The following is a 19,846-nucleotide window of genomic DNA, read 5'->3' on the forward strand; positions in this document are numbered from 1 at the left end:
CATATAAACACTTTGGACTGTTTGATAGTTCAGCCACTGAGGAACTTACAACATCTCAATTCAGATTCAGGTGCTTCAAGAAAGTCTTTTGTTATTTATTCAAAAGTCTGGGCAAAAATTTCATACCCTCTGGATTTGTTTACAACTCACCAATGGTAGTGTGTCAAAATAGTCACTAAGTTGTGTTACATACCTTAAAAAACGAAAATTACCTTTATCACTTGGCCATTCCCTAAATATCTGAAGTGGACACTCATCATCATCAAGGATAGATTCTTTAGCACCACTATCATCAGAATGTTGAGCACCAGGAGGAAGCATGACCTAAAGAAAAGCCAGGTAATAATAACATGCTTCAATCTACACCCTGCTTATACTTCAGTTTAACTTGCTACTCAAGGACAACGTTTTAAGCAGAGCTTTTACTTCTGAGTTTCAGTATTACAAAGTAAAAAAGGTAGAACAGTTATAATATGACTGAAGTATGAACACTGTGTCTTTGGTTCTTTTAGCTTTGCCTCTCCTATCAGTAGAGAGTTGAGGACTAGCTCTTTCTAGTAATACTGGGTCAAGGCACTATGCATCTTTTTACTAAGTAAAACAAAATAGTAAGGTCCTCCTTCCTACCTATATATCTCATGCTTAAAGCAAAATTCATAGATTTGGGGTCATTGGAGGAAGACTGTGAGAGGGTGAAAGAGGTACAAAGATGGAGAAAGCAAAGGAATTACTTTTTTGTTAGCTATAAATGTGTTTGTACAACTCCTTAATGTCTATAGAGCTATTTCCTCTATAACACAAATTGAAGATGGATCCAGCAAAAAAGTTTAAAGGTTATTTCAAAAGAATTACCTTGAAAAGGGCTTATTTATTTTTATGTTTATTCCATTGGATTGCTTTACTAAAGCTGCTCTGAGAATCATACATTAAAGCAAGAAAAAACAAATCATTTCACTAATTTAACCAGTCCAGAATAACTCTTATTTTAAATTACTACTTGACTACTAATAGCCAAATCAAATCAGAAAGACAAAACACTTACTGTGTTAACACTGGTACTGACTAAGAAATAAGTGTTCTCTTGTCAATAATAATGTAAAATAGCAGATATAAAAATCAAATGAGATAGCATTGAAAGACAACAAATGTTCAGGAATTAGTTTGACATTATTATTTTTTCAATAATTTACTCACACGAGCAATACAATATTCCTTGGGGTTTTCCTTTTCTAGGCTGTACTTCTCCAGGGCCTCAATAACTGCAAAATCTGCAGTATCTGTAGTAGATAGTAGGATTGTCTTGTATGGTATATTTGGTTTCAAACTATCTGCATAAATTCTTAGTGTTCCACCTAAAAAATAAATTATTAATTCAAGTTATACGTACCAATATATGATTTGATTTCTTTCATAAATTTCATGGAATTCCCAATAATAATTTCAAAATGAAAGATCTTTCTCAAAATACAATGACTTTTTCTGAAAAACACCATGCTTTCAATAACAATTATAACAAATGTAATTATAAACCTCTAATTTTCTAGGAGTATTTTCAAAAGGTAGCCTTTTAGGAATATTGTACTCTGATTGAAGAAAGATTTACTTGTCAAAGAAAATGTCTAGTTTTGTACACTCTTGCTAAACATCCAACCTTCAAACATCAAATAAATTCCTTGGTTTTAATCTAAACTTCCACCTGAATCTGGCCTGCCATCAGAACTCCGAAATTCTTGCATTCTTTTTTCTAGCTTCTGTTGTCTCCGCCGTTTCATTACCACTTCTGGGTTAGATATTGTTCGAGTGAAACTGGTCTCAGGCATATCTTTGTAGACTTCTGCTGCAAGACGAGAGTTTTCACTGCCAAAAGAAATTTCAAGAATTATTCAGAATCTGCAAGTTTATAGTACTTTTCCTTTTTAAAAAATAAAAAACTTATACTTTCTATACATAAGTTTTATACATATTAATGTGAAGCCAACAGAGGTATGTACCTCTGTTACTTAAAGGTACTTGACCAGATAAACAGTTAATTTATTGTAGTCATTAATGGACAAAACCATTTATCTGAAACCCAACCCAGCTTATCATCTCATCAACCAGTTTTTTGAACATTCTCATAATTTTTAGGTGACAAACAGTTCTAGGATCTTAGTGGTATAAAATGGTCACTAAGTGATGAGGAAGCTTTCTTTACATTTTCTCCAAAAAGTTTGCTTAAAGTAATTCCAAGAATAAATGTTAGCCTTCAAGACTCCTTTCTTTCGTTATCTTTTTGGCTGCCATAGTAATGGGGGGAGGGTAAATCATTTGGGCTTTGTGGGGTGGGAAGTGTGCTGAAGGCTTTAGAGAATGAACTGTATAACTTGGGGAAAATTTTATTGCTTATGCTTATTTGCTTGCTTACTGCACAACTGCAGCTCTTTATCAAACTAGGCCAAGGTGAACACCCAGATGCCTGCATCACCACCTGAAGATGTCCCACATGACATTATACACATCTTTGATTGGACGGACCGTTTGAACTATTGTGGGTGGGAATGTTGCCATAACTTTGTATATGTGTTTTCCACGCGTAAATTCTCAGATCTAGAATTCTTTTGATGCTACCACTTGATTTCCAGTAAAAGTTTCTTTTCTCTATAACAATGGAGTCTAAGAGTGTCTTTCTTGGATTTTGAATGGAGCACCATCTGACAATTGAGGGATGAGCAAACATGTATGGCTTTTTGCATATGAAGACCACGTATTTGAAAACTTATTACAAAAAAGGGCACTAATAATTCTTAATTTCTGGTTACTATTAAAAGTATAAAAAGTATGGGTAGTCCTCAACTAACAACCATTTGTTTAGTGACCATTTGAAGTAACAACAGCACTGAAAAAAGTGAATTATTCTTCACATTGACAATTGTTCTTCACATTTACAACTCTTGCAGCATCCCCATGATCATGTAATCAAAATTTGGATTCTTGTCAAGTATATTTGGCACGTATATTTATGAATGGAAGTGCTGTTCTGCACATAAAAATTTTTTTACAAATAAAGTTATGTGGTAAGAACCAAACAGTAAAGTAATTTTAAAAAGACCTATTTTAATAATTCTTGTAATTTTGTGATTTGAGACTCACGTATCATCTCCATGAAATGGCCCGTGATTGTCTAAAGTTTGTTGCTGTGCTTCTTTTTCTCGCCTCTTTTTTTCTTTTTTTTCTTTCTTTGATAGGGTCCGCTTAAAGTTTTGTATCACTCCTTCTTTTTCTTGTTTTTCAGGGCCATTGCTCTGAGCCTTCTGAAACATGTCAATTTTATTAGTATTTTGATTCATTTGTATTTTTTTTCAAAGCAACACCATTCAATTGTAAATACCAATGGTGATAATAATAGTAAAATTATACTTTTGGCAAATAATCAGCAAGAATTATCTCAACATTTGACCAAGATGATTAACACAGAATGGTTACAATTTATTCACAATGCTGAACCAAAGTTTACTCCTATGTGGATACAGTTCTGTGTGCCTTCAAAATGACAACTTTTACACTGTCTGGAGAGTGACTATTTTTACTTTGACAGAATTCAGCTTCAGTGTCATCTTCCAATCAAAGATTATTTTTAAAGGAAGTTCTGATTATTTCAACAAACCAATTTCATTATTCTTGACCTATAATCAGGGGTGGGATTCAAATTTTGTAACAACTGGTTCTGTGGGCGTGGCTTAATTTGTGGGTGTGGCTTGGTGATCATGTGACTGGGTGGGCATGGCCAGGTGACTGGCAAACCAAATACAAGTGGTCCTCACTTAATGGCCAGTTGCTTAGCAAGTGTTCTAATTTATGACTGACCTTGCCAGAGAGCTACTTGACCTGTTTATGGAGCTTTGACAGTCATGCATGCACGCACGCACGCACGCACGCACGCACACACACACACACACACACACACACTTTCAACCCTGATATTCTTTGATTCTGTAAGGATCTCCTGCTGGAGGGGGTTGGACTAGGTGACCACCGAGACCCCCTATAGTCCAGCCCTAGATTGCTGTGCTGCTTCAAATAATCTTCTGAAGCCAGGGTTTGTGTCCTTCCTTCCCCTTCTTTTTTCTCTCTCTCTCTCTCCTTCCATGTATTTATCTATCCATCCATACATCTCATTCATGTTCTCCTCTGTCCCTCTTTTTCTTCCTTTCTTCTCTTCCTTTCTTCTCTTTCTTTCTTGTTCTCTTTCTTTCTGTCCCTTCCTTCCATCACCCTTTCTTTGTCTATCCCCTTTCTTCTTTTCTCTTCCTCTCTCCCTTTTTTCTCTTTTCTTTCTTTTCCTGTCTCTTCCTTCTCTCTTACTTTCTCTCTCTCCCCCCTCTTTCCCCCCTTCTTTCTCGCTATTTATTTCTTTTCTTTCTCTTTCTTTCTTTCTTTCTTTCTTTTTCTCTCCCTTTTTTTTCTTGCTCCGTCTCTCTCTCTCTCTCACACACACTCACATACACACCTCTCACACACTCACAACCACACCACACACACACACACACACACACACACACACACACACACACACACACCTGGGACGAACTGAATGATCCGGCAATCTCAAGTCAGCACTGAGTGGCGGAAAAAGGAAAACTACCTCCACGCATGGCGGTGGCTGCAGCCGCGCTTTGCTCACCCGCCCCCTGGACCTCGCAAAACACCTCCGCGGGTGGCAGAGGCAGCGATCCTGGCTCTGGGGACCTTGTGTAAGCGGCTGCAGTGGTGCTTTCCCAGCAATAACAGGTAGGAGAAGCAGTCCGGAGCCGATACAAGCTTCTCCATTTTTGTTTCCAGCTGGGAGAATGAGAGCGCCTCTCTCCCAACAAAGCAAGAAGCCTGAAAGTCCCCCTCTCATTGAATGGGCTCCCGGGCGGCAGAGAGAAACAAGATTCAAACGAGCTGCTTCTCTTTTGATGAGAGGGGGATTTTCAGGCTTCTTGCTTTGCCAGGAGAGAAGTGCTCTCACTCTCCCAGCTGGAAAGAAAAATGGAGAAGTTTGTATCAGCTCCGGACTGCTTCTCTTACCTGATCTTAAGGAGCGTCTCCCCGCATGTGTCCACCCTCCCGGCCCCACCACAGCCACCAATGGCAAGAGGGGGAGGCGGAGAAGGGTTGCCTGAAGGAACACTTCCACTGCACGCACACATGCACACACAAAGCGGGGGGAGAGAGGTGGCTGTGCATCCTGGAAACGCGCCGGTAGTGGGGAATTTCCTTGCTTTGGAGGCAGCAGCAGCAGAGCACACTGGGGCGTTCTCCCAGTCGGATCCAGCAGCACCAGGGGAAGAAAGAGAATGTTCCCTACTCTCCCGGCCAGTACTGCCATGGCCCCGCAGCTTCTTCATGGCCAGGGGAGAAATACAATGTTCCCTTCGCTCCCGGCCATCACGGCCATGGCCTTGCAGTGGGGAGGCAGCTAGCTAGCTAGGTCATGGCAAAGCAAGCCAGGCAACCCCGGGGATGGGGTGAGGGACAGTGCAGCGGCCTAGGCTGGCCCAGGAGTCGACTCAACCGGGGCTTGCTTGTAGGCTCACTCACCCAGGGAGATCAGGGCTGCGGTGGAAAGCAGGCAGCAATGGCAGGTGAAGGCAGGTTAGCCGTGGTGGGCGAGATGAGGAATAATGGGCAGGGTGGCAAGTGGGCAGGCAGGAAGGGGCAGGGCCAGCCAGGGGCGTGATTTACCGGTTCTCCAAACTGTGCAGACTCATAACAACTGGTTCTATAGAACCGGTCCAAACTGGTAGAATCCCACTCCTGCCTATAATTTATTTCAAACCAGAATTATTTGAGTGAAGTTTCTGTAGAAGTTAAATTACCAAAGGGGTATAAGGAAAAGATTTCCCCTATCTTGTCTGGTCCAACTCTAGGGGACAATGCTTAATTCTGTTTTTTAGTCCAGGGAGCCAGCCCAAGGCACACAAAACACTGTTACCTTCCCACCAAAGTGACACTTATTTATCTACTTTCATTTGCATGCTTTCAAACTGCTGGGTAGGCAGGAGCTGAGGCAAGGATCGGAGCTCACCCCATGCTCAGGTCTTGAAACTGGGCTGTCAAGCTCAACATCTTTAACCACTGAGCCATTGTGCCCCTCAAAGCGTGTACTATAAGCCTAATAAAGGTAGTCTCTGGACGTCAAGGAACAGCTTGGGGCAGGGTATGACCTGGGTTCAGAAAGCACCTTGCTATTAGGGCCCTGGTTGTCAGATGGCTCTGCTTGAGAGCAAGGCTCTGTACTTATCTGGGCCGTGGTCCTGGCCTTCTGGAGTAGAGATATAAAGAGTGCTGGGCTGAATAGCGCAGTGAAGGCGGGTGGGTCAGAAATAAATCTTCATCTTCTGAAAATCCCTGCTCCCTTTGGTCTTTCTCCCCATCACTGATGCCCTACTCCTAATTGAGTGGGCTGGTGATTCTGCCCTCTGGTGCCTAAGTGCCTCCATAAGTACTTGGTATTGCATGGTCTGCAATGGAGGCTCAGACCCCAAGGAAGGGGGGGATGGCTCTACCTCTGCAGGGTAGAGGAGTGGAAATGGCGTGAGATATAAGGGCCTTAATTTCCTCAGACAACTCTGGTCCAAGTCTGTCTGCTGAGCGGAGCACCGCCACAGTGGGAATACATGTGGCCTCTGGAACCCTGGGTCTATTGCTAATCTGTGATTCTGCAGGATTAGGGGCCATGGAAGCAAAGGGAAATGTTTGTTTGAATTTCCTCTACTAAAGCGAGATAAACCTGCTCTCTATCACCCTCTAGTGACCATGCTCTTTGAATTGCAGTCAAGTCTTGCATTACTGGCTGTTGAGGATGGGAAAAGCCAGCCTTGGCTGGGGGAAGGGGGAATACCTCTCCTGTTCAGCTTGCTTCTCAGCTCTGGAAAACTGCTTTTCAAGGGCTTCTTGCCTTCTACTTGCATCCCTTTCTTCTGCTCTGGTAGGTTTCCTTGAATAAATGGCTTTTACCCTTATTTTGTCTGCTGCATCCCTGCTTGCAGATCTAGCTTTTCTGGAATTCTGTTTAGAAGATTATTTAGAAAATTTGGGCTCCACGCTATCTGCTGAGTGATCAGCCATTGTATAAGCTTGAGCCTTGAGACTGCCCTGGGAGGAGAGGCTAATTGCTCAATCTTCCTAAGCCCCTGTTAATCTTCAGGCAGTCTTCAGCCTAGGTCTTCCTCCCCTGGCTGTTAGCAGTGGCAGCAACACCAGATCCCTGGGCTAGCCTGTACATACGCCACGTGGTCACAGTCAAAATGGCACCTGCTGGCCCTGACAATCTTCTGCAGGGCACTGTGATCGTAAACGGCTGCTCCGGAGGTACCCAGGTGAGCCGAGACATGCATTCTGTGTGTTGCTTTTGGCGGCGGCTGGGCTCTAGGGTGCACCTTCCCAAGGGTGGGAATTAGATGTAGAGCTACCCCCTTTATGCCAGGCTGGTTTGGGCCGTTATTGGTAGTTCAGGGAAGCCGTGCGATAATAGGGCAAGAAGAACAGGCTGTTAGAAATCCTTTTGCTACCCGTCTTCTATTCTTTTCAAACCTTTTGGGGAATCCACACTTTAGAAATAGCTGCTTTTACAAAACATGGAGCCAATCTTTACCATGTCTCTATCGGGCCAAGACTGAGTCGTGACTGGGGCTTCCTGGGTCTGACAGGAAGAGGCGTGGCACAGATTGATGACTCTGGGCAGAAAGGCAGAATCAACCCATGTGTGTGTGGATTCTCCAATCAGCATGCTGGAGAACTCAGATATACACACTAACACAGCTCAAATATGTATACATATACAGAATATTGCTTCTTTTTACCTTTGGAGGAAGTGCATCGTTTTCATTCTTAAGCACAAATCTTCCTTCACGATCATCTTTGTTCCAATTTAATTGTACAACCAGAGGCTTCTCATCTATATCCAATCTTCTTTCTTCTTCAAAATAAGAGAAAAAAGACAAGATCAAACACTGCAGAATGTTGACAATTAACATAGCAGCCAAGAAATGATACAGCAAACACATTTAGTTAACAGACTTCTCTTGTACCATAATGGAAGACTATCAAGTCTTTCAGTTTATCAAAATGAATAAACTTCCAGTAATTGAAATTTGAACCAACCATTTCTCACCTGACACTTATCAGGTGTGTTAGAACTACAATTTCCAAAATGTCCAGGCAGCAGAATTTTTGGATGACAATTCTGGGAGTATACAATATAAAAAGGATTTTATTTTTTTAAAAATGTTGCTTTGAACATTTAAAGTCTGTCCATAGGCTTCAAAAGTAGGTTATAGTTGTCCAAAAACCAAACATGTAATGAAATGTTTAACTATATAAACATGTACATATACAATTTAAAGTTTCTTCAATAAATGGGGAGGGGAATCACTCCTTTTTAACTTACTAGTCTTTTTTTCACCAGAACCTTAAGAAAAAATCTTCCTCTTTGACAACGTAAGTTAATACTGTCAAGGGAATCATTTTGTTTTTAGTCATTCATCTATTAAAAAGTAATCAGCCTAATAATATATAATTATGAACAGATCAGATTTAATAAGGACAAGATTTAAAATTAAGAATTAATGTAAGTCATCTTAAGTTTCTAAAAATTTATTAAACTAATGGGATATAAAACAATGCTTGCTTTAAAACTACCTGATACAACTATGTAAACTTCAATTTACTAATTATTCAAGTAACTACTGCAGTTCAACATCTATTAATATTCAAAAGACATGTTCCTAAACCAATCATGAATTAAATGAACAGCTTCATTATCATATAAAATGCACTAAAATCAAGTATAAGACAACAAATGAATAACATCAAGTATAACCATCAACCTTAGAAATGCTAATGAAGATACTGAAATGATAGCTTCTGCCTTTTAGGATCAACAATAAAAAACATCAAGTCAAGAAATATACCACAGATTAGCAGTGTATTTAAAATCACCCATGAAAAGATACTCATGCCATGATGTTTCTATACCTACTACAATGATCAGAATAGTGCAAGCACTTTTCCCTGTGATACTTTAAGGCAATGAAAGTTGGACTTTGAAGAAACAAGATGGAATATTGATTTTGGTGTTAGAGAAGACTCTTGAAAATATAATGAATGACTAAGGAAATGAACAAATGAATCTTCAAACTGCTCAATCCAGAGTTTTACTTAAAGTACAAATGACCAGACCCAAATTATCTTACTTCTGACACATTACGCAAAGACATAGCTCTCTACCAAAAGCTCTCTCTAATACTGGAAAAGAGAAGAAGAGAACAGCCATGAACAAGGTGGATAGACTCAGGTACAATAGCAATGGGTACTGTAGATCAGGTTAAGGACAGGTCATGATAGAAAAAATCTATATGGTCAGTAAAAGTTGCCAATGGCACAATGACTCAAAATTAGTCAACCAGTGTCAAATACAGGTTATCAGATCACTATAAGTCACTGTAATCTCTTTAAAGCATAAACAAATCACTCAGCTAAATAGAGCAGTAAACAAGTATTTCTTCTTAGTTGCTGTTACCTGGATGCACACCAACCTGAACTTTTTTTATTAAACCAAGAAACAAAAAATAGTGAAACTTGGGTTTTTTTTTGCCTCTGTAGAAATACCATATTCTACTTCAGAAACACTGCTAAATTTATGTCAGTAAGTGATTAAATTAGAAACTCATTATATAGATTATTTAAAAATATCATTTGGAAATGTCTTGTATCATTTTATTATGCTACAAAAATATGTATGGAGATCAAATAGTAGTAAGAAAACTATGAAAATCACGTAAGATTAATGAAAAGCTTCCCTATATCAAGAATAAACCTTCTGTTGCAGCAAGAGCATCTCTATAATAAAATATGAAAAAACAACATGCTAACAGGAGAACAATTTGGCTGTTTTATTATAGAAGAAATACATTTTACAATATTTGTCTTCCAAATGTTGGAGATGAGGCTACTAACTTCTGGTCTTCTTTAGAAGTCTAGCTGCAGAAGATGTGGCCTGTTTCCCAAATGTTAATCTTCCAGAGAGTATGCAGCAGAACAGCAAGAGAAAATTCTCATATGTACATGCACATCTGCTCACTTAATATTGCATTTAGTCCATCATTAGGTATTTGAATCTTTGACATATCATTTTGGAAACCAGTTATATTCTCTGCATTATTTGATGACATGGAAAAGTAACACCTGCATTCTTAATTATAGGTTTAGCCTCTGAGTTTCTGTGATGACTAAAGCAGGTAAAATAGAAAAAGTTTATGCACACTGGAACTGCTTTTAAAGAGGATTCTCCAGACTGTCCTATTAGTTGCACTCAGCATAGCTTCAGAGTCATCAAACCTAGGTTTCTTCTAGTGACTGGGAGCAGGAAGAAAATGCTCTCTTTTTACTTATGAATTAGCTAATCTGTCTCCACAATATAATGAAAAAAGTAAAGTGCTTTGCTATAATTCTTATACATGTATCTTCATAAATTTCTTGATATGTAGTTCTAACATTAGGAGAGAGAAATGAAAACAAACAGGGCAGAGTAATAAAACAGGTTTAAAAATGAATGAATGAACAAATATGGTGAGCAAAAAGATGTGGAAAGAATAAGGAAAACATGGCTAAATGAAAAATTTGAAGACTAAATTGGTTAAAATGCTGATTTTTTAAAGCAGACAAATATCATCTACACGGAACATTGTTACACCTGAAGAAAAGGGGGGAGAGAAAGACATTTTTAAAAGAAACACATAGAGTCTGGCTTAAGGTCTAACTACTTTCAGTACCAAACGTTAATGCATCTTTCTGAAAAGTCTGTAGAAAGTTTCTGTTTTCGTATGATAATAGAAGCCAACATATTATTATGCTCAAATATGCCTTTCCTTTTTGTTTACCACAAAGCTGATTATTCTATTTTAATGTTTTATTTCTTCCTGCTCACAAATTGACAAACAGTATTCATATAAGAATGTAGTAGCACTGAGCTTTAGCTTTTCATCTATTTATCAGCAAACTATTACATAAGATCCACGTTTTATTTTATCACGCATATACAAATAAAGGTATTTTTTTATTCTCAGAGTTCTTTTACATAAGCAAAGAAGCAATTGTTCCCTCTCTGTCTAAGGAACCAGACTTTTTCTCGTATACAGAAAAGTGGACCCAGAGCATTTCTATCTACAAGTCAAAAGGGGTATCTATAGGAATTAAATCATTACACTTATTTAAATATTAAACTTGTATAGCTGCCCATCCCACTTGGAGGTGACTCTGGGTAGCAAACAACAATCAGATAAATAAAATAAAATAAAAACAAAATATACAATATAAGCATCCTTAATAATACATGTCATAACAGTGAAACATACAAATCACAAGAGAGGGAGGATAAAAATGGCCATCTCAACAATGGAGCCATCTGAACAAGTCTTTGGTTATCCCAGGTCTGACAATGTAGTCAAGACTTCAGGGCTTTTGGGAATATCAAAAAGGACCGTGTTATTCTCCTCCATGCTGCATCGAGAGCCCAGGATGGGTTGACTCCTTCCTATGATGCCATTTAATTGAGTCTGTACTAAAATATAAACTCCAGCCCCCGGAAGAGACCCCAGCTTTTGACTCAGCTCCTTTCAGTCAGTAGCTGTGTCTGAAAGTTTCTGTTATCTAACACTCACCAGAGATCTTCAGTGCCGTTTTTCCTCGTTTCAAGCAGCCCCCAGGATCTGGGCAGCTGCTCTTCCAAGAGAGCAGGGCTCTCTCTCGCTCTCTCTCCTGCAAGGTTGGGAACAGCGTTGCCAGAGCGCTGTTCAGGCAAGTTGGGCAGCGTCTGTAGACCTCCCCCACGCCTGCAGTTTGAGCGGTCGTAAAAAAGTGATCGGCAAACCGGTACCAGCGTTAGCTAGCTGATCGTGTGCCCAGAGGCTGCCCTTTGCTGACTTCACTCGGGGCTCTTTATAGCCTAAGGAGAAATTCTTCAATCTCAGAGCCTGTTTCCCATAGTCAGTGGCCATCTTAGATTGAAGCCTTCCACCACGAGATGAGCAGCCATTTTGTAAGCCCGGGGGCCAATTTATACCCTAAGGGGCTTAATACAAAAAATTTACAAACCGTTTGTTTCCATTGTAAGAGCCTTTATTCTTCAGATGGAGCAAGGGTCAGGCAGAGTCTGACTTCCTAATGCACCCCCAAAAAAAAATTTGACCTGTCCTGTCTCTCGGGACATTTCAAGGCAAGACCTCATGAATCAGGCCATTCAACTCCTTGAAATCCGAGCTATTCAAACCTGTTCCCCCCTCTCAATGGGGACGTGGGCTTTATTCCCATCTTTCATCATTCCCAAAGCCTCAGGGGGGATAGCGAACCATCCTGGATCTAAAATTTCTCAACCAATTTGTAAAATACAGGCTATTTAAAATGCAGACTCTGCATTCTATTTTAGAGAGCATTCGGGAGGACGATCTCCTCTCTTCCACTGATCTCATGAAGGCTTACCTCCATATCCCCATTTGGCCTCATCATTGCCAGTTTTTCCATTTCTGTTATCAGAATACCCATTATCAGTATCAAGCACTTCCCTTCGGCCTCTCATCGGCTTCAAGGGTCTTCACGAAGGTTCTGGTGGCATTGATGGCATCTCTGCTTTCTGTTCCAGTGAGGATCCAATGCTACTTGGACAACATTTTGATTCTGTCCTCCTTCATTCATGCAGCCCATCGGGATCTGCAAATTACCCTGTCATATCTCCAGAGTCCAGAGATTTTTCCACTGCTGTCCACTCTAATGGTTCCTGCTTCCCTACCAATGAGCAGGAACCAGCCACTCATCCATCAAGGTCCCGCTCCCGCCACAAATCCGGAGATCTCTCAATTGGTGGTATTCCCCATTAATCTGGAAGGGACTCCTTTTCAGGGTCCCAGACAGATTAGTGATAACCACCAATGCCAGCCTCCTGGATTGGGGTTCCCATATGCAGGGCCAGATAGCTCAGAACCTTGGTCCAGGTCAGAGCAGGCCCTTCCCATAAATTAGCTAGAGCTCAGAGCCATTTTTCTAGCTCTCAAGCATTTCAGGCACTCAGTAACCGGCTCTCATGTTCTAGTCCTTATGGACAACATGGCCACCATGGCTCATGTCAACCGGCGGGGGCGGATGAGGTCCAGAGCCCTCATGGGAGAGGCTCTACGGTTGGGGTTATGGGCGAGCAACACCTGTTGTTGATCTCGGCGGACCACTTCTCCGGGATCAACAACTCCCAGGCTGACTGGCTCAGCAGCCTAGTCAACCAGCCAGAATGGTCTATTCCTCCTTCTCTATTCAGGGATCTTTCCCTCAGATTCGGAATGCTGGAGATGGATCTTCTCCACTCCTCAAATTGCCCAGGTCACCAGATTTCCTTGCCAGGGAGCGGAGGGGACCAATGCCCTTTGGTGCAGATGGCCCAAAAGTCTCCTCTATGCCTTTCCCCCACTCCCATCATTCCGGCAGTAATTCGGAAGATGTTGGGGGAACAGCGGAGCTCCTCCTCCTGTCACCCTATTGGCCAAGGACGCCCTGGTTTGCGGACCTGGTCAACCTGCCAGTGGCTTCTCCTTGGAGGATCCCAGCCCATCTAATCTCCCTTCATCAGGGGATTCTGCTCCACCCGGAGCCCCAGTGGCTCAAGCTGACCATGTGGTACTTGAGCGGCAATGGCTAGAGGTGGCTGATCTTCCTGAAAGGGTCATCATCACTATCCTGGCATCTTGCAAACCTCCCACAAGGCACATCTATGATGCCACCTGGAAGGCCCTTCCTGATGGTACCTTAGGGAGGGTCTCTCTCTCCCGCTTTAGCCTAGTTGGCAGAGGTTCCTTCAGCATGATCTGGAGAAAGGTTTGGCCCCCAACACCTTACGCAGGCAAGTTAAGGCCATCTCCTCAGTTCTTTCATGGGGTTCACTTCCTTCCTTATCCCATCACCCTTCAGTCAGGTTTTCAAAAGGGGCTTCCAACCTGCACCCTCCGATGGTTCACAGGTATCCTTCCTGGGATCTTCATGTGGTCCTTTATGCCCTTACAAAGCCCCCTTTTGAACCCCTTAGAACAGTGTCTCTCCGTTTCCTGACTCTGAAGGTAGTGTTCCCCGTTTCCATCACTTCAGCCAGACGGGTATCCGAGCTCGCTGCTGTTTTCATCAGACAGGACCTTTGTTCCTTTCACGATTATAGGGTTGTCCTCAGTCTGGACCCCTCATTTATTCCAAGGGCTAACACCTGTTTCACAGGTCCCAGGACATTATGTTGCCTGGCTTCTGCCCCCTCCCACACCATGACTTAGAGCAGCAGTGGCACTTGCTAGACGTAGGTAGGGCTCTTAGAATATACATTAAGCGCACTTCCTCCTTCAGGAAGTCTGAAGCCATTCTGTTTCCTTTTCCCTTCTCACTTGGGGCACAAGGCCTCTTCTCCTACTATTAGCAGGTGCATCAGATCTTGCATTGAGCAGGCCTACAAAGCTGCGGCCCTTCCAGTTCCTCGAGGTCTGACGGTGCACTCTACCAGAAACGCGGCCACTTCAGCTGCCTGGGCAACCCAAGCACCCTTGGAGGAGATCTGTCGTGTGGCCACATGGACATCTCCATCTCCTTTCATCAGATACTACCGTCTGGATGTCTTTGCCTTGGCAACTGCAGCCTTCAGCAGACGAGTGGTTCAACAATCGGTGTGATGAGCCGGACAAGGACCCACCCATGGACATGCAAGCTTTGGTATGTCCCATCCTGGGCTCTCGATGCAGCATGGAGGAGAATGGGCGTTGGTAGAAGTTACCATGAATGCCCTTTCTATCTATGCTGTGAGAGAGCTCAGCCCCTCCCTTGATTCGTCCGGAGAGGGTAAGTCATATTCCTGTATTCATTTGTGCTTTCAGAGACACCTTTCAGTCTATCAAGTATCTTCGCCAAAGCTGGGGTCTCTTCCGGGGGCCGGATTTTATATCTTCGTACAGACTCAACTAAATGACATCATAGGAAGGAGTCAACCCATCCTGGGCTCTCTCGCAGCATAGATAGAAAGGGCGTTCAGGATAACTTCTACCAATGCCCAATCTAATTTGGGGGGAGTCAAACAGCTTAGATAGGGAGGTTGCCAAGAAGCAGAGTGTTTGGTACAATATCAACAGTCCCAACTGATTCCTAGAGCCCAACTTAATAAGTAGGGCCTCACAATTGGGGACATATGGGGCAGGGCCACTTCATAAGTATCTGTGTATATTCTTTTGCCAAAACATCTTTCTCACCAAATGCATAGAAAACCATTTCTTCTCTTAACTGAATAAATATTCTTGCTCTTTCTTTTTGAAACTAAAAAAAAATGAAACCTTATATAAAAGTCTATATCACGCAACTCTCCACAACGAGCTTTACCAACTGCCATAAATTGCAATCTATTGTTTCCAACTGGGATCTTGGAAGCATTCATTTTATCACTGTCTTCCTCAAAATTAGATAATGAAACTAAATCATATATATCACAAGAACTATACAGTTATCTCAAGTTATCTCTTATTTAAGCTAATTAAACTGCACTAATATTCTTGATCTCAGAGGAATAAAAATATCACTTTTTAAAAAAATCCCCAATGCAGATAGTAACAAAGGTGAAAGACATAAATTAAGCAACTTGCAGAACAGAAGAGCAAATATTTTTCCCCACAATAAAGTGGTAAAACAATGAGGATTAAATATTCTGTTTTTAGCTCATGAATTTTAGTAAGTCATACCAATATTTTTTATCTTTTTGAAACCTTAAAGATTGTCCTTGAGAATCCAAAATAATAACAAAATTCTATCACCAATCACTTTTTTCAATTATGATCTTCCTACAATGATTAAGAAGTCAATCTGAAAGTCCACTTTTATTTTTTTATAAACAAATTTCACCTACCTGAGGAAAAGTACCTTTAAGAAGGCTCCATTTCAAATGGTATAAAATAAAATGGCTCATTCTGGAACACTATCTCTAACTCTGCTAACCTTGGATTAGACAGTGTTTTATAAAAAATATTGGTATTCTAAATGGTTTCTCAAAATAAATTGTAGTTGTAAGAAAACTTACTGCATATGAGCCTTTTTATTCCTGTTAGGAGGAAGGTTATCATATCTGTGCCAGCTGAAAATTCCAGGTCATTTTCACTGTTTCTTTAGCATAAATGACTTCAGAAGGCGATAATGTTTAAATACCATCTCACCTTTTTATATACGCTGCTCAAAAAAATAAAGGGAACACTTAAACAACACAATGGAACTCCAAGTCAATCACACTTCTGTGAAATCAAACTGTCCACTTAGGTAGCAACACTGATTGACAATCAATTTCACATGCTGTTGTGCAAATGGAATAGACAACAGGTGGAAAACATAGGCAGTTAGCAAGACATCCCCAATAAAGGAGTGGTTCTGCAGGTGGTGACCACAGAACACTTCTCAGTTCCTATGCTTTCTGGCTGATGGTTTGGTCACTTTTGAATGCTGGCGGTGCTTTCACTCTAGTGGTAGCATGAGACGGAGTCTACAACCCACACAAGTGGCTCAGGTAGTGCAGCTCATCCAGGATGGCACATCAATGCGAGCTGTGGCAAGAAGGTTTGCTGTGTCTGTCAGCGTAGTGTCCAGAGCATGGAGGCGCTACCAGGAGACAGGCCAGTACATCAGGAGACGTGAAGGAGGCCGTAGGAGGGCAACAATCCAGCATCAGGACCACCATCTCTGCCTTTGTGCAAGGAGGGACAAGAGGAGCACTGCCAGAGCCCTGCAAAATGACCTCCAGCGGGCCACAAATGTGCATGTGGCTGCTCAAACGATCAGAAACAGACTCCATGAGGGTGGTATGAAGGCCCGACGTCCACAGGTGGGGGATGTGCTTACACCCCAACACCATGCGGGACATTTGGCATTTGCCAGAGAACACCAAGATTGGCAAATTTGCCACTGGCGCCCTGTGCTCTTCAGATGAAAGCAGGTTCACACTGAGCACATGTGACAGACGTGACAGAGTCTGGAGACGCCATGGAGAACGTTCTGCTGCCTGCAACATCCTCCAGCATGACCGGTTTGGCAGTGGGTCAGTAATGACGTGGGGTGGCATTTCTTTAGGGGCCGTACAGCCCTCCATGCACTCGCCAGAGGTAGCCTGACTGCCATTAGGTACCGAGATGAGATCCTCAGACCCCTTGTGAGACCATATGCTGGTGCGGCTGGCCCTGGGTTCCTCCTAATGCAAGACAATGCTAGACCTCATGTGGCTGGAGTGCGTCAGCAGTTCCTGCAAGACGAAGGCATTGATGCTATGGACTGGCCCGCCCGTTCCCCAGACCTGAATCCAATTGAGCACATCTGGGACATCATGTCTCGCTCCATCCACCAACGCCACGTTGCACCACAGACTGTCCAGGATGTAGGGGATGCTTTAGTGCAGGTGTGGGGGGAGATCCCTCAGGAGACCATCCTCCACCTCATCAGGAGCATGCCCAGACATTGTAGGGAGGTCATACAGGCATGGGGAGGCCACACACACTACTGAGCCTCATTTTGACTTGTTTTAAGGACATTACATCAAAGTTGGATCAGTCTGTAGTGTTGTTTTCCACCTTAATTTTGAGTGTAACTCCAAATCCAGACCTCCATGGGTTGCTAAATTTGATTTCCATTAATAATTTTTGAGTGATTTTGTTGTCAGCACATTCAACTATGTAATGAACAAAGCATTTAATAAGAATATTTCATTCATTCAGATCTAGGATGTCTTATTTTTGTGTTCCCTTTATTTTTTTGAGCAGTGTACAATTCAAGGAGTATACTATTCCCTCCTCTTATTTTCCCCACAAGAGCAAAGCTGTGAGGTGAGGGTGAGAGCAAGGGACTGGCCCAAAGTCATCTCAAATGTAAAAAAAAGCCTGAAGTTCAGACTCCTGATTTCTAAGCCAGCACCTTAGCTATTATACTAGACTGACTCTCTATACAGGACTATTATAGCATAATCATTCAGATCAGTGATGGGATTCAAATTTGTTTACTACTGGTTCTGTGGGCGTGCCTTGGTGGGCATGGCAGGGGAAAGATGCTGTAAAATCTCCAGTCAGAGGTGGTATTTGCTGGTTCTCCGAATTACTCAAAATCTCCGCTACCGGTTCTCCAGAACTGGTCAGAACCTGCTGAATATCTCTGATTCAGATGATCATTATGCTATTATTGTACACTCATGAATTGCAATTGCTCCTTTAGGAAAAAAAAGTATTCATAGCCACAATCCCAATATTCCAGGCATGTTTCCTAAAATGACCCAACTCTGAACAAGCTTCCAATCCTTCAAAACTTAATGTAAGATTTACATCAATGAGATATGCTGAGATTCTTTTTGAGCCCACAAACTTACTAAGGTATTGGAATGTTCTGACTGTACATGTTTTTACTGGTAACATATTTTGACATTCTTAAATTTTAGTATATCACTGCCAGCTAGCAATTTCTTTTTCTTAAATGTTAACTGCTGAAATTGAGTTAAACAAGGTACTTTATGAAGCCTTTTTTTCACTCCTGCTGTTATTTCTTTTTTTAAGAGCCCAAATAGAATACACTAACCTCCACTGACGTGCACCTCATAAAGTGAATATTTGGGGGATGATAACATTCGCATATCTGGCCGGAATTTTTCTGCAAGTGTTTCTATCACATCCTGAGTTGTGGCAGTACTAGACACACGAATACACTTTGTTGCAAAATTTCCAGCTGCTTTGTCTTGAAAATAAAATCTCATAACTCCATGGAATTCCAGATCCTGCAATGAAATAAACAAAGTCAATTTGATTCATTTTGATTAAAATAAGCTTAAATGTGATTAACTGCATTACACTAAGAAGAAAAAGTATACTAATAGAGGGGTTATTCTACTTGTACTATATGTACAAGAATATTAAACTGGAAAACTTTCACAGTATAACAGGGAGAGAATAAACTAAAACTTCTTGGAGACTATCCTGTTTTAAATTTTAGTGTTTTTCATGTAAAGTATATTTAGATCTTTGAAGAACCAGAGGACATATAAATTATATAATACAGGCAAAAATTACTACTTTGACAGTGTCTAGAGATCATCTCCAGACGCACACATTTTACCACATTTCTTAATGCTTTCCAATTGTAGTGGTACTATAAAAAAAACAAATTCTTGGTCAAAATAAAAGTTGAAAAGTTAAATTTGAGAACTCTAAACATCAAAAAACCAGAACAATAAGCTATTATTGTTTTTAGCCTTGTATATTTTTACAAGAAATGTCTTTGTTATTTCATTTCCAGTGAGATCAATGTTTTAATTAGTGCTGATCACAGAAAGTTGGTGCATTTGGTCAAGTTAATTAATCATCCTAAAAGATGCATGACTCCCATAAACCACGAGTGAACAATCACTTGACAGAATGGGTGTTGGTGGAAACCTGGTGAACTTATTTGGGTATGGAAAAGTAAGCAACCTGGTAGCCCTGGCTGTTTCCCAAATCCCTTGTTCTTAACCCTCATGAAGAAAAATTGGACTGTGAATGACACCGTTGTTCCTGTTGAACTTATGGAAAATTAGAAAAGTTGGAAGCTTTGCTCCAGGCTCAATGTGCCAGAACTTCTATTCTCTATGTTATTCTGCAAAATTAAGCATATATAATTCAGATTTCTCAAAATTAATACTTAAATTGTATTAATTTTAGGAAAATCACAGCATTACTATTTTAACAGCCTTATAAATCATTTTCAATTTTTATAATCGCTTAATTTAAGCAGTCAAACTGATTGCCACTTTAAATTCTGACAAAAC

General features: G+C 41.2%; 1 protein-coding gene across 39 annotated transcripts in view; it reads right to left on the reverse strand.

Moving 5' to 3' along the window:
- The window catches only part of AFDN (afadin, adherens junction formation factor), a 95,207-nt gene that overhangs the window by 61,425 nt on the left and 13,936 nt on the right, over positions 1–19,846 (reverse strand). For 13 of the 39 annotated variants that reach the window (XM_087938174.1, XM_087938154.1, XM_087938166.1 and 10 more), the window contains exons 2-7: positions 18,625–18,820; positions 7,827–7,942; positions 3,130–3,290; positions 1,697–1,860; positions 1,195–1,352; positions 213–324 (exon numbers count right to left, since the gene is read on the reverse strand). In XM_087938174.1, the coding sequence (XP_087794300.1) occupies positions 213–324; positions 1,195–1,352; positions 1,697–1,860; positions 3,130–3,290; positions 7,827–7,942; positions 18,625–18,820 (907 nt within the window). The remainder of the gene's footprint in view (positions 1–212; positions 325–1,194; positions 1,353–1,696; positions 1,861–3,129; positions 3,291–7,826; positions 7,943–18,624; positions 18,821–19,846) is intronic. The other 26 variants (XM_087938262.1, XM_087938197.1, XM_087938179.1 and 23 more) reach the window with 6 other exon arrangements.

The sequence above is a fragment of the Pseudonaja textilis genome, chromosome 1 (assembly GCF_049901715.1).
Source record: "Pseudonaja textilis isolate UNSWEBS1 chromosome 1, rPseTex1.2, whole genome shotgun sequence".
NCBI classification, from domain to species: Eukaryota; Metazoa; Chordata; class Lepidosauria; order Squamata; family Elapidae; genus Pseudonaja; species Pseudonaja textilis.